At 46.7% G+C, this 16,545-nt stretch overlaps 1 protein-coding gene across 3 annotated transcripts in view; it reads left to right on the forward strand.

Moving 5' to 3' along the window:
• The window catches only part of GART (phosphoribosylglycinamide formyltransferase, phosphoribosylglycinamide synthetase, phosphoribosylaminoimidazole synthetase), a 1,418,226-nt gene that overhangs the window by 413,866 nt on the left and 987,815 nt on the right, over positions 1-16,545 (forward strand). For all 3 annotated transcript variants that reach the window (XM_069636266.1, XM_069636265.1, XM_069636267.1), the window contains exon 6: positions 15,920-15,988. In XM_069636266.1, the coding sequence (XP_069492367.1) occupies positions 15,920-15,988 (69 nt within the window). The remainder of the gene's footprint in view (positions 1-15,919; positions 15,989-16,545) is intronic.

The following is a 16,545-nucleotide window of genomic DNA, read 5'->3' on the forward strand; positions in this document are numbered from 1 at the left end:
ATTACCAGTGTTCTGTAACAATTGTTGTATTCTCAAGCAAAAGTGCCCAGATTACCCCAGGTTTGGCGCGCTTTTCAAGCAAATAAACTAAACTAAAAACAAAAGTGTACCCAGTTGTACTGTATTGTAAGATGCATGGTACAATGATAAAAGTTACAAAGTGATTAAAACGTTACCAAAGTAGTAACAACAGTATCAAGGCTAGGGGAAACAATGTTTCCCAGTACTGACAGCCTGAAGTGTGCATGTCGGTTTCACTGCAAGTATTCACTGCACTGTAAAAAGTACAGTTCAGGATCAGAAATGAAAGCAAAAAGGTTGGGGGTCCATTAAAACTGTGCAGTAAAGAGAATTTGTGGTTCGAGTCAACCTTTCCTCCGGGATCACTGTCTCAATTTATGAAAAGTGAACTGATGCAAAAGAGTTTAGCTAAATGTCTGTTTCATAGGTAAAAACGGTTCAGTTTTGGGAAGGTTCACTCGTTCAATGTTCGTAGAGTCCTAGATAAGTAGGTGCCTTAAAAATATCCCAAAAATGCTGGAAGGCTTTCTGAATTAGTTTTGTAGCCCCTTTTTCACAGATAGCTCTTTTAGGCTTGTAGGAGATAGAGAAGTGCTTTGCTGTAGGTCACAATTGGAGCCCAATAGTCACGTATGATCAAAACCTATCTTCCCCCATGCCGTTGTTATACCTGTCTCAGTGAATAAATGAGTGCCTCTCCCTTCCTAGAATTAGAATCGGTTGGAGCCGCAGGAAACTAATCGCTATGATTCATAATTCCTTCCTTTTATTGACCGCTCTAAAATTCATAATTAACTACACAGCACAGAACCCCATGACCCATCTGGCTGACAAGGGCTGGTCCACAATAGATCTGCTTGAACTCAAGTGGGTATGTGGCTCTGACATCAACAACCTCCACCCTCCCACCCCCTCCCGGCGGAAGGTGCAGGCAGCAATGGGCACAAAACCAAGTACATTCCCAGGAACTGTGATCCTCGAGGTGTTATGCAGCACTAAAGTAATGGCACCAATGGGGGTACGACTTTTACTCCCAATATATAGAACTAATTGGGCACCTCCGAGTATTGTACCACACACTTGCTGGGCACCTTCAACAATAATAAACCTTTAGGGGCACCTATTGGACACCTTCAATTCTAGATCACCGTTATGTGGTGATCTAGAAATGAACATCAAACATTTTGGGTGTTTTGAGCACCCATATTCAACCACCGTATGAACTTAAATTAAGTAAGGGGAAATTACAGGTTTGCAGAATCAATCCCACTGTTTCAAGAAATCCGCACCGTCTTTGAACGTTTCATGAAAGAGTGCTTCAAATAGGATTCAGGCTTACGGTGGATGAGCCATCATTTTGTTGGTTTTTAACAGCCATTTGTTACTCTATCTCCTTGCAAGCCAGTCTGTGAAGTCCTAATTCCCAATAGCCTAGCACTGAAGTTCTTCCATGGGCTCTGCCCAGGCTAGCCCAACCAGCCCCCCCTCATGGGGGGCTTAGGTGAGCCAACTTTGATTCTCAGAATTCCTGAAAATCTTTGTCATTGTATGTTGGGGGCTCCATCCCCGCCGCTGGGAAGGCAGCACTCCATGATCATTCACAATGGGGGAACTCCTAGTCCTGGTATAAGTTTATAGTCTCCCTTATCTGAGAGCCAATCTTCTCACTTGTGTCTCCAGTCACCTTCTCCTGAGGAATTTCACAGTACTAACTCGGTTGGTGATTTGGTCACCAGTCGCCATCTTTTCTCGATGGAAACTTCCCTTTTGCACAATTCCTGGACACCAAACTGCCTTAGAGTCCCAAGCCAGGCCGGCTATGTCAAAGGGGTTGAAAATGGTGCAATGTTATACTCTGGTCCTGGAAGGCAGAAACGTCCAACCCCCTGTCACAGTCCACAACTAACCTGGGCGAAAATGAGAAAAACTTGATCTTTGGCTGACCCCAAATGTGGTTTGCCCAAAAATTCCTAAAATATTTAAAGCCTGCCTGTTCATTTTAGGCTTATAGCTATGTTTTTCTGGATCCATATATTGTCCACTTCCTCAACAGTTATGGTAAATCTACTGGTTTGCGAACCAAATTGCTTTCAAATTACAGAACTATTCTTTTATCTGTCTACTTTTGATTATCCAATGCATAATAATTCCCCGAAAAGTTGAACATTTAGATTAGCTTTTTCATTGAAGGCAGTATTTGCTCAAAGGTGCGGCATGGGCAAACTCTGCAGGGCAGGTTGGGGTATCATGAAATATCCTACAACTACTGTCCATTTTGGATGGACTGTTTTTCTGGCACAGCCAAATAACCTCTGTACAAACTATTCTAGCAGCAGTCTCAATTGCCTAATGTTTGTTTTTTGAAGAGTGAGTTTTTTTATTTATAATGTACCAGCTTAAGTACCCGGCTTCACCCGTGATGTCCATTCTCAGATTTATTTTTATTTTCCACTGAAAAAGATGAACAAATATTGTCTTCTGCAAAGTAAAAACGCGATGTATGTTAATTTCACTAATTAATTGAATACCACATTTTTATTTACCTCCGATTTTAAATTCTCACATGAATAGCATATTTGTTTGCTTACTCTGATCATTTGAAGTGTTAGCAGTGGTGGCCATTTTCTCTGCTAAGCATACACTGCAAATAATCAGAGTAAGCATACAAATATGTTAATCATGTGAGAATTTTTACCGGAGGTAAATAAAAATGTGGTTTAAAATGAATTGGTGAAATTAACATGTATCGAGTTTATTGCAAAACAAATCAACAAAAAGAAAGACTCACTAACTCTCCTAAAAAACAATTTGAAAACCAAAAAAAGCAAGACCAGTTAAGCACAGCACGATGAGCACTTTCTACAAATGACCTGTAGATGGCATGCGGAACGCCACAAAACGCAATGCCGAAAAACAAATACATTATTTATCTGGGGAACGGGATGAACTATCGAGCTAGAAATCGTTGCATTCATTAGGCAATTAAATGAAGAAGATTCCACGCAAAATTCATGATGCCAGACCTCACCGTTCATGAGGCGTTACGTCCCCAAGATCAACGCCATATACAAATCCACAAACAAACACAACTTTATATATATATGAGGCTTGTAGAATCTGCTTAGATCACATGCTAATCATAGGCCGACATATAGTGGAAGCTGCAGAGTATTAAAGTTGTTTTTTTCAAAACTCGAAAAGGGACGTCGACAGGGCGTGCCAGTTGTTAGGCAGAGTTTGTATGCAGGACCCTTTTGGACCACTACACACAACTAAGTCTACAGTTGTAAGCAAAACCAACCTTTGGTATAAGTCTGTACCACACAGTTTTTGGTAGCGAGCTGAGCAGCCAGGCTTATCTCAAGAGGGAAATTGAGCTTGTGAGGGTGTTACACAGAGGTCTACAATGACAAGTATTCAGATAGACACTTATACTCAAGGTTTCTTGGTAAAACTCTTATTAATTTATTACACAATCATTTATAAAGCATTCACTAAAGGAGGCAACCAATATCACACAAAGTATACTACAATACTGATTACTAAGCGGTTGAGCTCCCTTGCAGTAGGAGTCAAATAGCATTGAAGTAGGAGCAAAAAGGCATAAGTTAATAAAATGAATATTACAGTTACTCTAAAACAGTGCAAATAGTTTGAGCTCACCAGAGGAGTTGATTCAATGCAATAGGTAGGCCAAAGTCAATGGGCTAGTGTCTTGTACAAGTAAAAACGGTTCTGGTATTTAAAACGGAAAAGTCTTTGCCACGGTTCTTGGAAGTAGTTCACGGAAGAAAGGTTTGTATGTCGGGTCACAAGCTGACTAGGCCTGCAAGTTGCCAGAGGTAAGTTCTCTCGGTTGGGTTTTCACATTACCTTATATTGAAAAAAAAGATGCAGCTGAAGACTTCTTTTCCTGGCAGTTCCTGCAAATCTCGCTGTTACTGAGCCTCAGTCGTGGGAACAAGAGGGAGGACGTTGGGGGACTCCTGCACGGGGCGGGTCACAAAAGCTGGCAAATTGGCAAATCTTCGATTCCGGTTGCTGTTCTTCAAGCACACAAGCTGATGTCCTTTCCCCTGGTTAATCCTAACCAGCTCCGAGAATGGTATCCAGGTGGTTTAAGAGTTGATTGGTCCCACCAACTCAAAGGAAGAAGTCGTCCTTGAAGGGGCTTCTCAGTCGAGATGAACTTGGCGATTCGGACCTGCAGCAGGGCTCCACCGGGCAAACCAACGGTCCAGTAGTTGCAGCAGCCATCCTCTTCCAGCTCGTCTTCGGTTATTTCGTTCCAGTGGTCAATTCTGCCTTCCGAGCCAAGAGACTCGCCTTATAAACAGTTTTCTTTCATTCCAGCCTAGCTGCCACTCACCCAGCAGGGTGGCTGTCCATACCGGACAGTCAGCCAGCCAATCACGCCAGAGTGCATTTGGGTCTCCGAGGAGACTAAGCACAGGGAGTTTCGGGCACCTCCCTCACTTCCTGCCCACCCCAGACACTTGGGCGCCAGAGGCGGTCTTCAGTCCTGAACCCCACCAAAGGCACAGAAACAAAGGGACCAAACCTGGTTTGGCGCGCAGAGACGCACTCTAGAAGGACCTTTCCAAAAAGAAATGGTGAAAAAAGAAGACCAGGACCTGTTTAAACAAAGGGTGACATCTTGAAAAATATGGCTCCTGCGATTTTTTTAGTGTTCACGGTTGGGAATAATCATGGTAGTTTGTTGTAAAACCACTGCCACCAGCCATTTCGATAGGAAAGGGTAGCATTTGACTGCTACATGAGTTTCTAGACATAGGGGATACTATGTAACCCTTCCAGCACTCTATTTTAAGATAGTGTGTGCTGGGTCTAGGAAATTAAAAAGGCTAGTAAAGTCAATTTAACTTTACATTTTCGGGGAAACAGTTGTTTATCCCAGAGAAGGTATTTAAACCTTGGGATAGCCTGGAAAGGCTTCCCTGTGTCACTGCACTGAGGGTGCTGTGTAACACACATGAAAAGATGATGCCTATGGAGTTATCTAAAACCCCATAATCAAAGAACACAAGAGTAAAACACACATCAAAATACATGAGTGGGGAAAAAAAGGCTCACACACTCTCCAGGAAAAAAAAAATCAAGTCCTCAAAAATCCAGCAAAGTTGCTGGGGGTCTCTAAGGTGAAGGGAATTAACACATTTATGAGAATTCTCCCTAACACCAGAAATACTATCCCTAGTGTGACGTCCACTGTACCCATGGTCCTTCACGCATCGAGGTCCCTCAGATTGTTTTTCCGCCATCGTGAGCGGACGCTTATTGAGTTCAATATTCGGCTAACGCCATTTACTTATGACAAATAATAGTTTACTCTTTCTGTCCTTTTCCCTCCGACCAATTCATCTATGCGGTGGAAAAGACAGCCGTCGGACGAATTCAAGATTCGACTGACCCTTTCGGCCTTGGAAGGCCGCACCAGGTCTCGGCCTTTACAGTAGGGAGAGTGGGGGGTGGTCATTGTAGAATGCATTTTCCCACCCTTCCCTTTCTCGCTTGGCTGCCATTCCCAAACATGGATAGAACACCATTTAAATTCTGACGCACATGTAATTAAAAAATTCAGTGTATCGACAACTACAGTGTGTGTAACTTGTGTCTGAACCGCAACCACGATGAGGGGCATTGTTGAGCCTGCAAGCTCTTCAAACCTAAGACTCTTAAAGACCGTAGAACCAAGCGCTGGGCCCATCACGCAATGCAGGCCGAGGCCACCATTGACGTGGAGGGAGCTTCCAGTGATGGCAGCGTTGCCGCCTTTTCGGACGGCGAGGTCGACGGGGAACTAAGTTCCCAAGTGCAAGCCCCTGACCCCCAAGAGACAGGCCGGCGGCTCTGTTAAGGGGATGACACCCAGCAGCAAGAGCACCTCCACTACCCCTGCCACTAAATACATAACCCGGGGTGATGAGTCGGCACCATCGACCAAACGCCCAGGTACAGTATCAATGGGGAGGGCTGTAGATTCCCTGTCCTCTGGGCACTCGAGGTTCTGATCGCCCCATGACAGGCCCCGGAATCCGAAAGACTCCGTCCATAAAACATCGACCGAATGTCGGCAGACGAGACGGAAGTCCAGCCCACTACCGAGAGTCGACATCACTCGCCAAAATCAGCTGTAGGCTCAAAAACACACCGAGTTAAAATAAATGTCCCCAAGAGCCTGCTAAATGCTTCTCATTCCAAAAAACACTCCTCCAAGAGTGCTAATCAGAAGGACAAATCTCATAAAGAAAAATCCCATAAGGACAAGTCTACCCCTTCTAGGGAAACTATACCGTCCCACAGGAAGAGGATTCATTGGCTGATGCCTTAAAAAATAAGGACCTCTCCACACCTACATACTTAGTACAAGTCCCTACTCCCGTTTACCCTAGGGTCATCCCCAATTCAGCCCATTTGACTGCAGAGGACATAAGGTGATGGCAAGAATGACCTTTATGGACAATTTTTTATTTTTTTACGAGGAAAAAAACCTCAAATTCTTTTGAAAACTTTCTGATTACACCCGCTACTACTGTGGCTTCCTGCTTTCAGCTTCTAGTTTCGGGCTCTCAGCTGAGCTATATGACATTCACTCAGACACTGAGGGTGAGAATGAGGACTACCAACAATCTGATCACTATTATGATGGTGATGATGATGAAGAGGCAGAGGTGTATACCATGGCCTCACCAATTCCACAAGATTCCAGAGTACCTGATTCGGCAGTGGATAATCAGCCCCTCCACAATTACATATTAATCAAAGCAGCTGAACACTTTGGTATCCAAACACAAGTGACTCAGCAAGACAAGGACTTTGTGGAGGATATCTTTGGAGACAAAAAAAGCTGCCACCCAATTTTAAAATCTGTCCAGAGAAGAATCCAAGCTTCACTGGAAACACCTAATCAAACACGGGCAATAAACCCACTGGTAGAAAAATGTTTCGGCCCAGCGCCGTCTGACCCACTCTATATGAGGGGACAGCTTAAGCCGGATTCGCTCGTGGTCACAACTACCTGAAAGAGGGAAGGTACACCACTAACCTCTTCAGAGGCTCCCCCAGACAAGGAGAGCAAGAAGCGCTATACCATGGGAAGGAAGGTAGCCATCAAGGACATCTTCGACGAATACTACGGGGGAATTGTCTTCGGCTGTGGGTTCCGGCACCTAAGATCCGGCGTTCGGACTTCCACGTGGTCGGGCCTTCTGGCCGGCCTACACAGTAGGGAGAGGGGGCTCGGGGTTTGCCATACTGCTATGATGTCTTTCCACTTTTCCACTGCTTTCCTTTTTGGTCTGGTCACCCTTCCCATCTGCTATGGAAAGGACTCCATTTAGATTCTGCCCTGTGTGTAGGGTCCGATATCTGTGGAAAGACGAGCACACGTTGTGTAATGCTTGTCTCCCCCTAGAGCACGATGAGAAGCAGTGTTCGGCGTGTAATCTCCTTAAACCTAAAACCCTTAAGGAGCACCGGTTGAAGCGGTGGGCCGCGTACGGAATGTCATGCGTGGAGCCTCCCTCCCCTGCTGCGACACCAGCCGAAAGTGACGGGGGTACATCGGATGACCAAACGTCCAACACGGACGTTATAGACCTTGAGGCGGAGTATTCTAGAGCCGCCAAGCCCGTCCCCGACCCTTCCAGGCTCGACTGCGGTCTTGCTACAGGGACCACACCCGGTGACAGGGGCGTACAATCGCACCGCACAAAGCACACAACCCAAGCGCCCTCCTCGATGACTTCGTCGAAGAAGGCCAAAGCGCCATCGGATCGATCTGATCCGAAGCCTTCCCCGCATCCACAGCAGCACATGACGACTGGGAATAACGAACATAACAAGGGCGCTACTCCCCAAACTACACACACCGAAGTTTCTGAACAAGAAACTTCGACGGGCTCCAAGGTTTCCAAGGCCCGTACAGGCCCGAAAACTGCGAATAGGCCTCTACCCGAGAAGCCATCCGCTGGCCCTTCTGGAGCTGTGGAAGACATCTTCACTGCCGACACATCATCGGAGGCGTTGTCTTCCGAAGATTCGGTGACTATCCGTGAGAGCATGAATAGGATTGCTACGGCGGTGGGCCTAGTACCGGTTCCACCCACAGTTATGGGCCAATCCGCCGAAAGGTTTTCCACGGATTTGGAAGACGATCCCGAAGACTCTTATGAAGAAAGCCAGGTACCCCTCTCAAGCACCCTGAGGAGATCCTCTCAACGCTTTAGGGCGGAGAACCCGGTTCCTACTCAGCTAGGTCCATTTGGGTCATCCAAGTGGACCACAGAGCAATTCGAGGGGTGTATGCATCGGCTGGAGCAGTTTTTCAGGGCTTCTGATCAACCTCTGCCGAAAAAAGCTCGGGTAGACCCTAACCCTCAAACACAAGATGCCCAACACCAAGTTGACTATCAAGAAGATTTCCAGATGGACATGTATAGAGACATCTATACAGAAGAAGAGGAGGCTTCTTTTCTGGACAACTATGGGGAAGATCAAGGGGCAACAGACAAATGGGAGGACACCCAGCAGGACGATCACAATTCTGATATCTTTTGCCTCGACTCTCCCCCATCCACCCCGATTCGACAAGCTTCCCTGGTGGATGATCAAATGGCTTTCAACAACATGTTGAAAAAAGCAGCGGAATTCTTTAAAATTGCCACGCTTGAAGCCTTGCCCGAACAAGATTTTGCGGAGGACATTATTAATGAAAAGTCTCCGGCAAGCCAGTCTATCCCTCTCTTGAGCTCTGTAAATAGACGGCTGGGCACTTCCTTACTCACACCCGCTCAGACTAGGGCTGTGAACCCAAGGGTCGAAAAACCTTTCCGGCACTCCCCCACCGACCCGCTTTATATCAAAGGACACACAATCCCAGACTTGCTGGTGGTGACCAACACTCGCAAGAGAGCAGGGGTTCCCCTTGCCACGGGAGAGTCACCCCCGGAGAAGGAGTCCAAAAGATAGTATGCCTTAGGCAAACGGGTTGCGGCGGCCTATACCGTCCGGATTGCCAATAACACGACGTTACTGGCAAGCTACGTCGACGCCCAATGGAACCTACTCCAGGAAGGCCTTCAGGAGGTTCCGGAACCAACCAGAGCCAAGCTTCTCGCCATTGTCTCGGAGGGCAAACTTGCCAATCAGAATGTTGTAAAGAATACCCTGGGCACCGCAGAGACAGCAGGCAGGTCTCTCGCACAGGGTACTCTCCTAAAGAGACACGCGTGGCTGCGCACGTCAGGCTTCAGGACTGAGACCCAGGCATCCATTATCAACAAACCCATCGAAGAGGCCAACCTCTTCGGGAAGGCGGTAGATGTTGCGTTGGAGACAGCCAAGAAGGAGCACAAGACTATTAAGTCGCTGCACCAGATTTCCCAAAAACCCTCTTCACAGAGGGGCAGTAATTCTCGGCGGTCCTTTCGAGGACAAGCCTGCGCCGCTCAAAACCATTTCGGCACGGGCAACTTCAACTCCAGTTAACCTGCTGCAAGCCCCACTTACTACCCCCAGAGGGGTCAGAAGCGCGGAAAGAATAGAGGCAGAGGCTCCAATTCCAGAGGAGCATCAACTTCGGGTCAGAAATGACCACCAAGTCCAGGTCCCCTCCCATGTCTCCCCGGTCGGGGGGCAATTAACATCTTCCCTCAAGGCATGGGAGGGGATAACTTCAAACCAGTGGGTCTTAAAGACGGTCATCCACGGTTACTGCGTGGAATTCGCCCGACCTCCACAGTTCAGACCGCCTTCACCGGAACATCTGCAGATCCTGATCCAAGAGGTGGAAGCGCTGCTGGGAAAGGACGCCATAGAAGCCGTCCCGATTCTTCAGGTAAACGAGGGTATCTTTTCTGTGTACTTCCTTGTACCTAAAAAGGATCTCACCATGCGTCCTGTTCTAGACCTGCGCCCAGCGAACAAGTTCATAAAGCCCCAGAAGTTTTGCATGGTAACACTGCAAGAGTTGAACCCATTGCTAAAACAGGGGGACTTCATGACAACATTGGATATGAAAGATGCATACTGTAATATTTCAATGCTGCCAGCGCACAGAAAATTCCTAAGGTTCGTGATTCAGGACAAACACTACCAGTTCAAGGTACTCCCCTTCGGCATAGCCTCGGTGCCAAGGGTGTTTACCAAGGTCGTGGCAGTGGCAGCGGCACACCTGCGCAGACTTTCAATTCCAGTTTACCCTTACCTCGACGATTGGCTCATCACGGGGGACTCGTTCGACGTTTGTTTTTTGAACACCCAAAAAACAGTAGACCTACTGTTCAGCCTGGCATTTTCTATCAACGAAAAGAAATCCAGCTTAGTCCCCAGCCAAGTAAAACAGTTCCTGGGGGCTCTAATTCATACGGAAGACGGTCTAGTCTTCCCTTCCAGCGAGAGGGTTCAGAACATGCTCTCTCAGGTTCCTCAGTATGTAGCCAGTCGAGAGGTGACGGTACGCAAAGCTATGCGTTTGCTAGGGATGATGGTGTCATGCATATACTTGGTTCCCCACGCGCAGCTGCGCATGCAAGAGTGGCTCAACAGCCAGTGGTGTCAGGCCAGCGGACAATGGGAAGATCTGTTAGTTGTCTCGCCAGCCCTCGTTCTCTCTCTGCAGTGGTGGTCGAGGGAGAACCTTTTGAAGGGGAAAACCTTTACCCCCCCTGCAGTGGAAGCCACTCTTACGACAGATGCATCTCTCACGGGGTGGGGGGCTCACCTGCTTCAACAGACAGCGCACGGAGTGTGGTCCCCTCAGGTAGCGTCCAACCATATAAACTTACTGGAGCTACTAGCAGTGTTCAAAGCATTGAAAGCTTTTCAGGAGCAACTGCAGGGGAAGACAGTGCTGGTCCTTGCCGACAGCACAACAGCAATGTATTACCTGAACAAACAGGGGGGCACTCGCTCTCCAGCGCTATCCAAACAGTCCCAAAACATCTGGATATGGGCTCTCAAACACAAGATGTTCCTGATTTCCCAACATGTTCCAGGGGAACTCAATCTTCTGGCAGACGTACTCGGCAGAGATTTTCCTCTGCCAGAAGAGTACGAATGGCGACTGCACGAAGACATTGTATCCAATGTCTTCGCAGAATAGGGGTTTCCAGAGATCGACCTGTTCGCTACTCAAGAGAACGCCCAATGCCAAGATTATGCCTCCAGGTACCCCCAGAATGATCGAAGGGGAACGGTCTCTGGATAACTTGGTTGGGGAAATTTGTCAATGCTTGAACCCCCCCCCCGACTCCCCTTCTGAACAAGATAGTACACAAGATGCACCAGGAACCAGTCACCATGATTCTGGTGGCTCCCGTTTGGGCCCGCCAACCGTGGTTCGCGCACCTGATGGAAATGTCCCTCTCCCCACCAGTCAAGCTGCCCTGCCCGTACATGTTGTCTCGGGACAGGGGGGAGACTCTGCACCCATGCCCACAAACTATGAACTTAGCAGCCTGGCTCCTGAGGTCTTCGAGTTTGGACATATGCAACTCCCTCAAAGATGCATGGACATACTGAGGGAGGCAAGAAAGCTTAACACATGGTATTGCTATGCCAGCAAATGGAAATGTTTTGTCATCTGGTGCAGTTCCAAAGGCGTCAATCCCACCGATTGCTCGCCTTCACACATTGTGTTATATCTAACCCATCTGTTGGACTCTGGGTTAGTCTTCAATTCCTTAAAGGTTCACCTAGCGGCGTTGTCAGCCTACACCACGTCACAGCAGAAGGTGTTGTGGTGGAAAATACCTGTGATTAAAGCCTTTATGGAAGGTGTTAAAAGAATGTATCCCCCCTCACTCACCCTGCCCCTGGGTGGGAACTAAATGTGGTTTTAACTAGGCTCATGGGACCCCCTTTTTGAGCCTATGCATAAAGCTAGTCTGAAAGACCTGATTTACAAGATAGCCTTTCTAGTAGCTACCACTTCTATCAGAAGAGTTAGCGAACTGCAGGCCCTCTCGGTTTTGCACCCCTTTGTTACAGTGCACATAGATAAGGCAGTTCTGCGCACTCATCCCCGATTTGCGCCAACATTTATTTCGAAGGTCCATGTGAACCAGTCAATCGAACTACCCACGTTCTTTCAGAGACCTACTAACATGGCCGAAAGAAGCCTTCACACACTAGATGTGCGCAGGGCAGTCATGTTCTATGTGGATAGAACTAAACCACTGAGGAAAACTAAACAATTCTTTGTTTCAGTGGCAGCTGGTAGAGAAGGGGATCCTGTCTCTAAATCCGCAATATCAAGGTGGATTGTCAAATGCATCACACTATGTTACACTCTTGCCAAGAGAGAACTGCCCTTCAAGCCTAGAGCACATTCTACTCAAGGCACTGGGGCATCCATAACATTCTTTGCAAATGTTCCCCTAGAGTCCATTTGCAAAGCGGCAACCTGGAGTTCTGTACACACCTTTACAAAACACTATTGCCTAGCCACTCATTCTAGGTCTGATTCTCAGGTGGGACAAGCAGTACTAAGACATCTCTTTTCTACTGTTGCTTCTCACAACCCACCTCCAACTCCGGGCACTGCTCGCTAGTCTATGCACAGCATGTGATTCTAAGCATATTAACAAGCATCAAAATACATGCATTACTTACCGTAAAAGCATTTCTGATGATTGTATCTGCTTAGATTCACATGCGCCCTCCCCGCCTCCCCGCTCTGGGAGGAAGGAACATAGACTTCTTACTACTTTCTCTCTTCATGTACTCACTCACTATAGCCTTGGGCTCTCTCATGGCAGAAAAAATACAATTGGAGGGACCTCGGCACGTGAGGGATTTTGGGTACTACACATGTCACGATAGGGATAGTGTTTCAGACACGCCTATGCCGACATCCCCTTTCGGTCCCCGAAAGACAAGATGCAATACTCCGCGGTTACCACTGGATGTTGGACATATGCACAGAATGTGAATCTAAGCAGATACAATCATCAGAAATGCTTTTATGGTAAGTAATGCATGTCTTCTGATACTTGTAGCTGATTCACATGCGCCCACCCTTCCTCCCCTGAAAGAAGGTGCATAGAAGTTATATGAGCTTGTCTGTTATCTATCTGCTTGGATACACCTGTACTCGCGCTAAACTTCATGCAACCTCATGTCAGAAACAAAACAATCTGAGGGACCTCGACGTGTGAAGGACCATGGGTACAGTGGACGTCACACTAGGGATACTTTTACTGGCACGCCCTGTCGACGTCCCTTTTCGAGTTTTGAAAACAACTGTGCTACTACGCAGCTTCCACCAGATGTCGGCATATGCATAGCATGTGAATCTAAGCAGATACAAGCATCAGAAATATGATTACGGTGAGTAATGTATTCCATATATAGATTTAATATCGGTACATGTTATCACAATAAAATTGCTAGAAAAAAGATTGAAGTAATAAAGCACCCTTTGAAGCAATTAACATGATCATGTGTCTATTACACAACAAATTACACTTCCTCATCCCTTTAGCTTAATGATAAAAATGTACACCTCTTCAGGCATTCTCATCCTCAACTTTATTCGTCCATAAGGCCATCAAAGTACTGCAAAACACATACCAAATGAATAATTGCAATGACGTAAATTACAATTCAGCCTTTCCAAAAAGTAAAGAAACAATATTTAAGGCCCCAAGCCCAGCAGACCCGTCTCAGGTAATTTCAAATCTATTGACCAGATATACAAAATACCCCCTCTGTGGGTGGTTCCCCCGATTCTTTTCCTCGAGGGGGGGGTTACATTAGCTCCAGAGAGCATTGGGGTTTGTGGCTTAATTTCCTGTGGATCAACAATGGTGTGGTGGAGGTATGGGCTGATTCCATTCATGCTGTGTGGTGACGGGCAGCAACTCATGGTGAGGCCCAGGATGCCTAAGGCCACTCTTCGGTCCCTTAGATCGATGTGTGTACGGGCAAATGCAGACCCATCATTGTAATGAAGTCTTGTGCACTTGATAATGGCATCGCAAATTAGTGATGAACACCTGCATACCACACGTAACCAGTGAGTGCATTTGTTGGTAAGCCATTCCCTGGATTCAGGGTAATCGGAGAGAACTTTAGGGACTCTGTGCAAGAATACCTGCCCACCCCCCTGGATCCCGTTCGTTATTGTGTTCCCCTTCTTGCCTTATTTGAATTTGGCACCCCCTTGGCTAGTGCTTGGGTTTAGTTTGCCTACCCCTCCACCTGGCTTGCTACCCGTGTGCATCCTTCTAGACCCCTGGTCCACCGCCCTCTTATAACCTGCTGTCGTGGTTGCACAATTTTGATCTGTTGTGGTAGGGTCTGGGCGGGGCTGTGTGGATCGGCTGATTGCCAGTCCCTTCCCAGACTGAGCATTGATATAGTGTGTGTGATCGCTGGTAGAATGAGAGGCTCCGGGGGGGGGCACCTTATTACAGTGTGGTTTTGGCTGGGGGGGGGCCCTGTGTTAACCTCTGTTATAGGGTTGCGCTCTCCCATAGATCATCATCCTCCTCCTCCTTGTTCTTCAGAACATGCAAAAGTAACTTCTTTATGCCCCCCCAGCTTAGCTAGGATGAGGTTTGATTTGCATCCCATTGGTCCCTCTTTAGTTGGGTCTAAGGTGAGGGTGGGAGACATGGGCATGGTGGGTGGGAGAAGAATACAGGTAGAATGTGTACTTGGCTGCGTGCCATTAACGGCACACACAACCAAAATCTTGCATTTAGGGTCTCCCCTTTGGGGACTTTTGTGGCATGCTAGTTGCTGCATCATGATCTATGTGTTTGTGGCTGGATATGGGGGCAGAGCAGTGTCTGTGTCGGGGTAATTTGTACAGTTCTCCAGAAACTTGCCCTCAGATTGCTTTTTACTTTTTAAGGGTTATCACAGTTGGCTTACAAATATTAAGAGGTTTAAGGGCAGTTTAAATCCTTGCCGAGTTTGAGTCCCATATGAGGCTGGGTACATCCTCAGATATAGCATCATGAATAATGGCGCTAGTAGAGATGCAGGTTACACAATTCGCCATTTCCCGGGTTGAATGGCCACTGTGTTGCTCTCAACGATCTTGCCCCCCCAAAACATTGATTATTTCCAACAAACTGATCGATTTCCTTAATGAGCGTATAGGCATCCCTCGAGAGTGTTATAGGGCTGCCGGGTTGTGCCTTAAGGCTATCAGTGTCACCACCTGTGACAGGAGGCAGCAACAATTTCCTTTTAAACAGTTAGTATCCTCCGCTCCCCTGGGAAAACATTGTAATGGGTTATTGTAATTGTGATTGGTTATTTATAACACGCTTAATACCCAGAGGTTTCTAAGCATGGACCCGGGGCTCAAACCTGTGTTGCTCTGCATAGTCTTTCTTCCAAGGCGAGTGCGTTACCCCTGAGCTATCCTCCCGAGACTTAGGAGGGGGTCAATCGCCCCAGGAAGGCCATGATGAGCTGGGTTGGATCAGGTAAAAAATAAAAAAGCAAAAATGGCATTTAAATATTCAATATTTCATTGCAATTCGTTGTGACCCTTCTCCCCAGTGCGACTCCTCACCTTAGAAGAGCAGATGTCTTCTAACTTCTGTCACCACGTGATGTGCTTGGCGCAATGCAGCAAATCTTGGCAAGAAAAAAACCCTGCGGGCGCCAAACATCCCCGCGGGAGCTCAACACTCCAGTAGGCTTTGCCCTACAGGCTACTGCCGGTCCTCTGGACGCTGGTGGAGGCGCGGCCACCAGGAAATAGGAAAGCAAACTGCTGACAGAGCCTCCATTACGTTTCTGCTCTTTGAATCATTTTTCTTGCATTTCTGTCCCTTTCGCATGTTAGGCTGAATAGTGGCCAAAAGTGGAATTGTATTACACCAAAATAATATATTTTTTGTTTTGGATCCAGGATAAGACTTTTGGCACTGCCGGCGACGTGGTTGTTGTAGAAGAGCTTCTTGAAGGAGAAGAGGTTTCTGTAAGTGCTTTTCCTTTTCCATGATGCATGAATTTTGTCTTTGTTTTGAAATTGAAAGGGATCTTGTACAATTACTAAGATAACTCGGTTGATTAAATTAGCCACACGACCAGCAAGTAAGTTTGAGTACTGAATCTTCCTTTGAAGGGACATTCATAATGAGTAACATTGAATTGGGTTATAACACATGTTCAAGTGCCTACCTACAACTCTGTGTATGCTATATAAATGAGAAATAAGTGTACAACTCTTGGTTTCTTAAAGATAATAGTTGAAAAACTGTTGTGCTTTGTTCAGAACTGGTCTTCAGTGTTTCAAGCTTGCAATTCTTGCTATGACAAAGTAATATAGTAATGTAGTTCAAAGGGAACCATGTCTGGATGTTGAAGTGCTGCAGCAGCAATGCAGACTCGTAAATGCAGGTGGTGCTTTGCTGAAAACCTAATTAAATGTAGCTGAAAATTGTCATTAGCGCTAAGTTTCCTTGTGTTTTTTTCCCTTTAGAAAATGTACATTTGTTTTATAATGGCATTTAGTTTAAAATACTAAAACGAGAA

Source organism: Ambystoma mexicanum, chromosome 7p (genome assembly GCF_040938575.1).
Source record: "Ambystoma mexicanum isolate Mex_15411 chromosome 7p, UKY_AmexF1_1, whole genome shotgun sequence".
In the NCBI taxonomy this organism is placed as follows: domain Eukaryota; kingdom Metazoa; phylum Chordata; class Amphibia; order Caudata; family Ambystomatidae; genus Ambystoma; species Ambystoma mexicanum.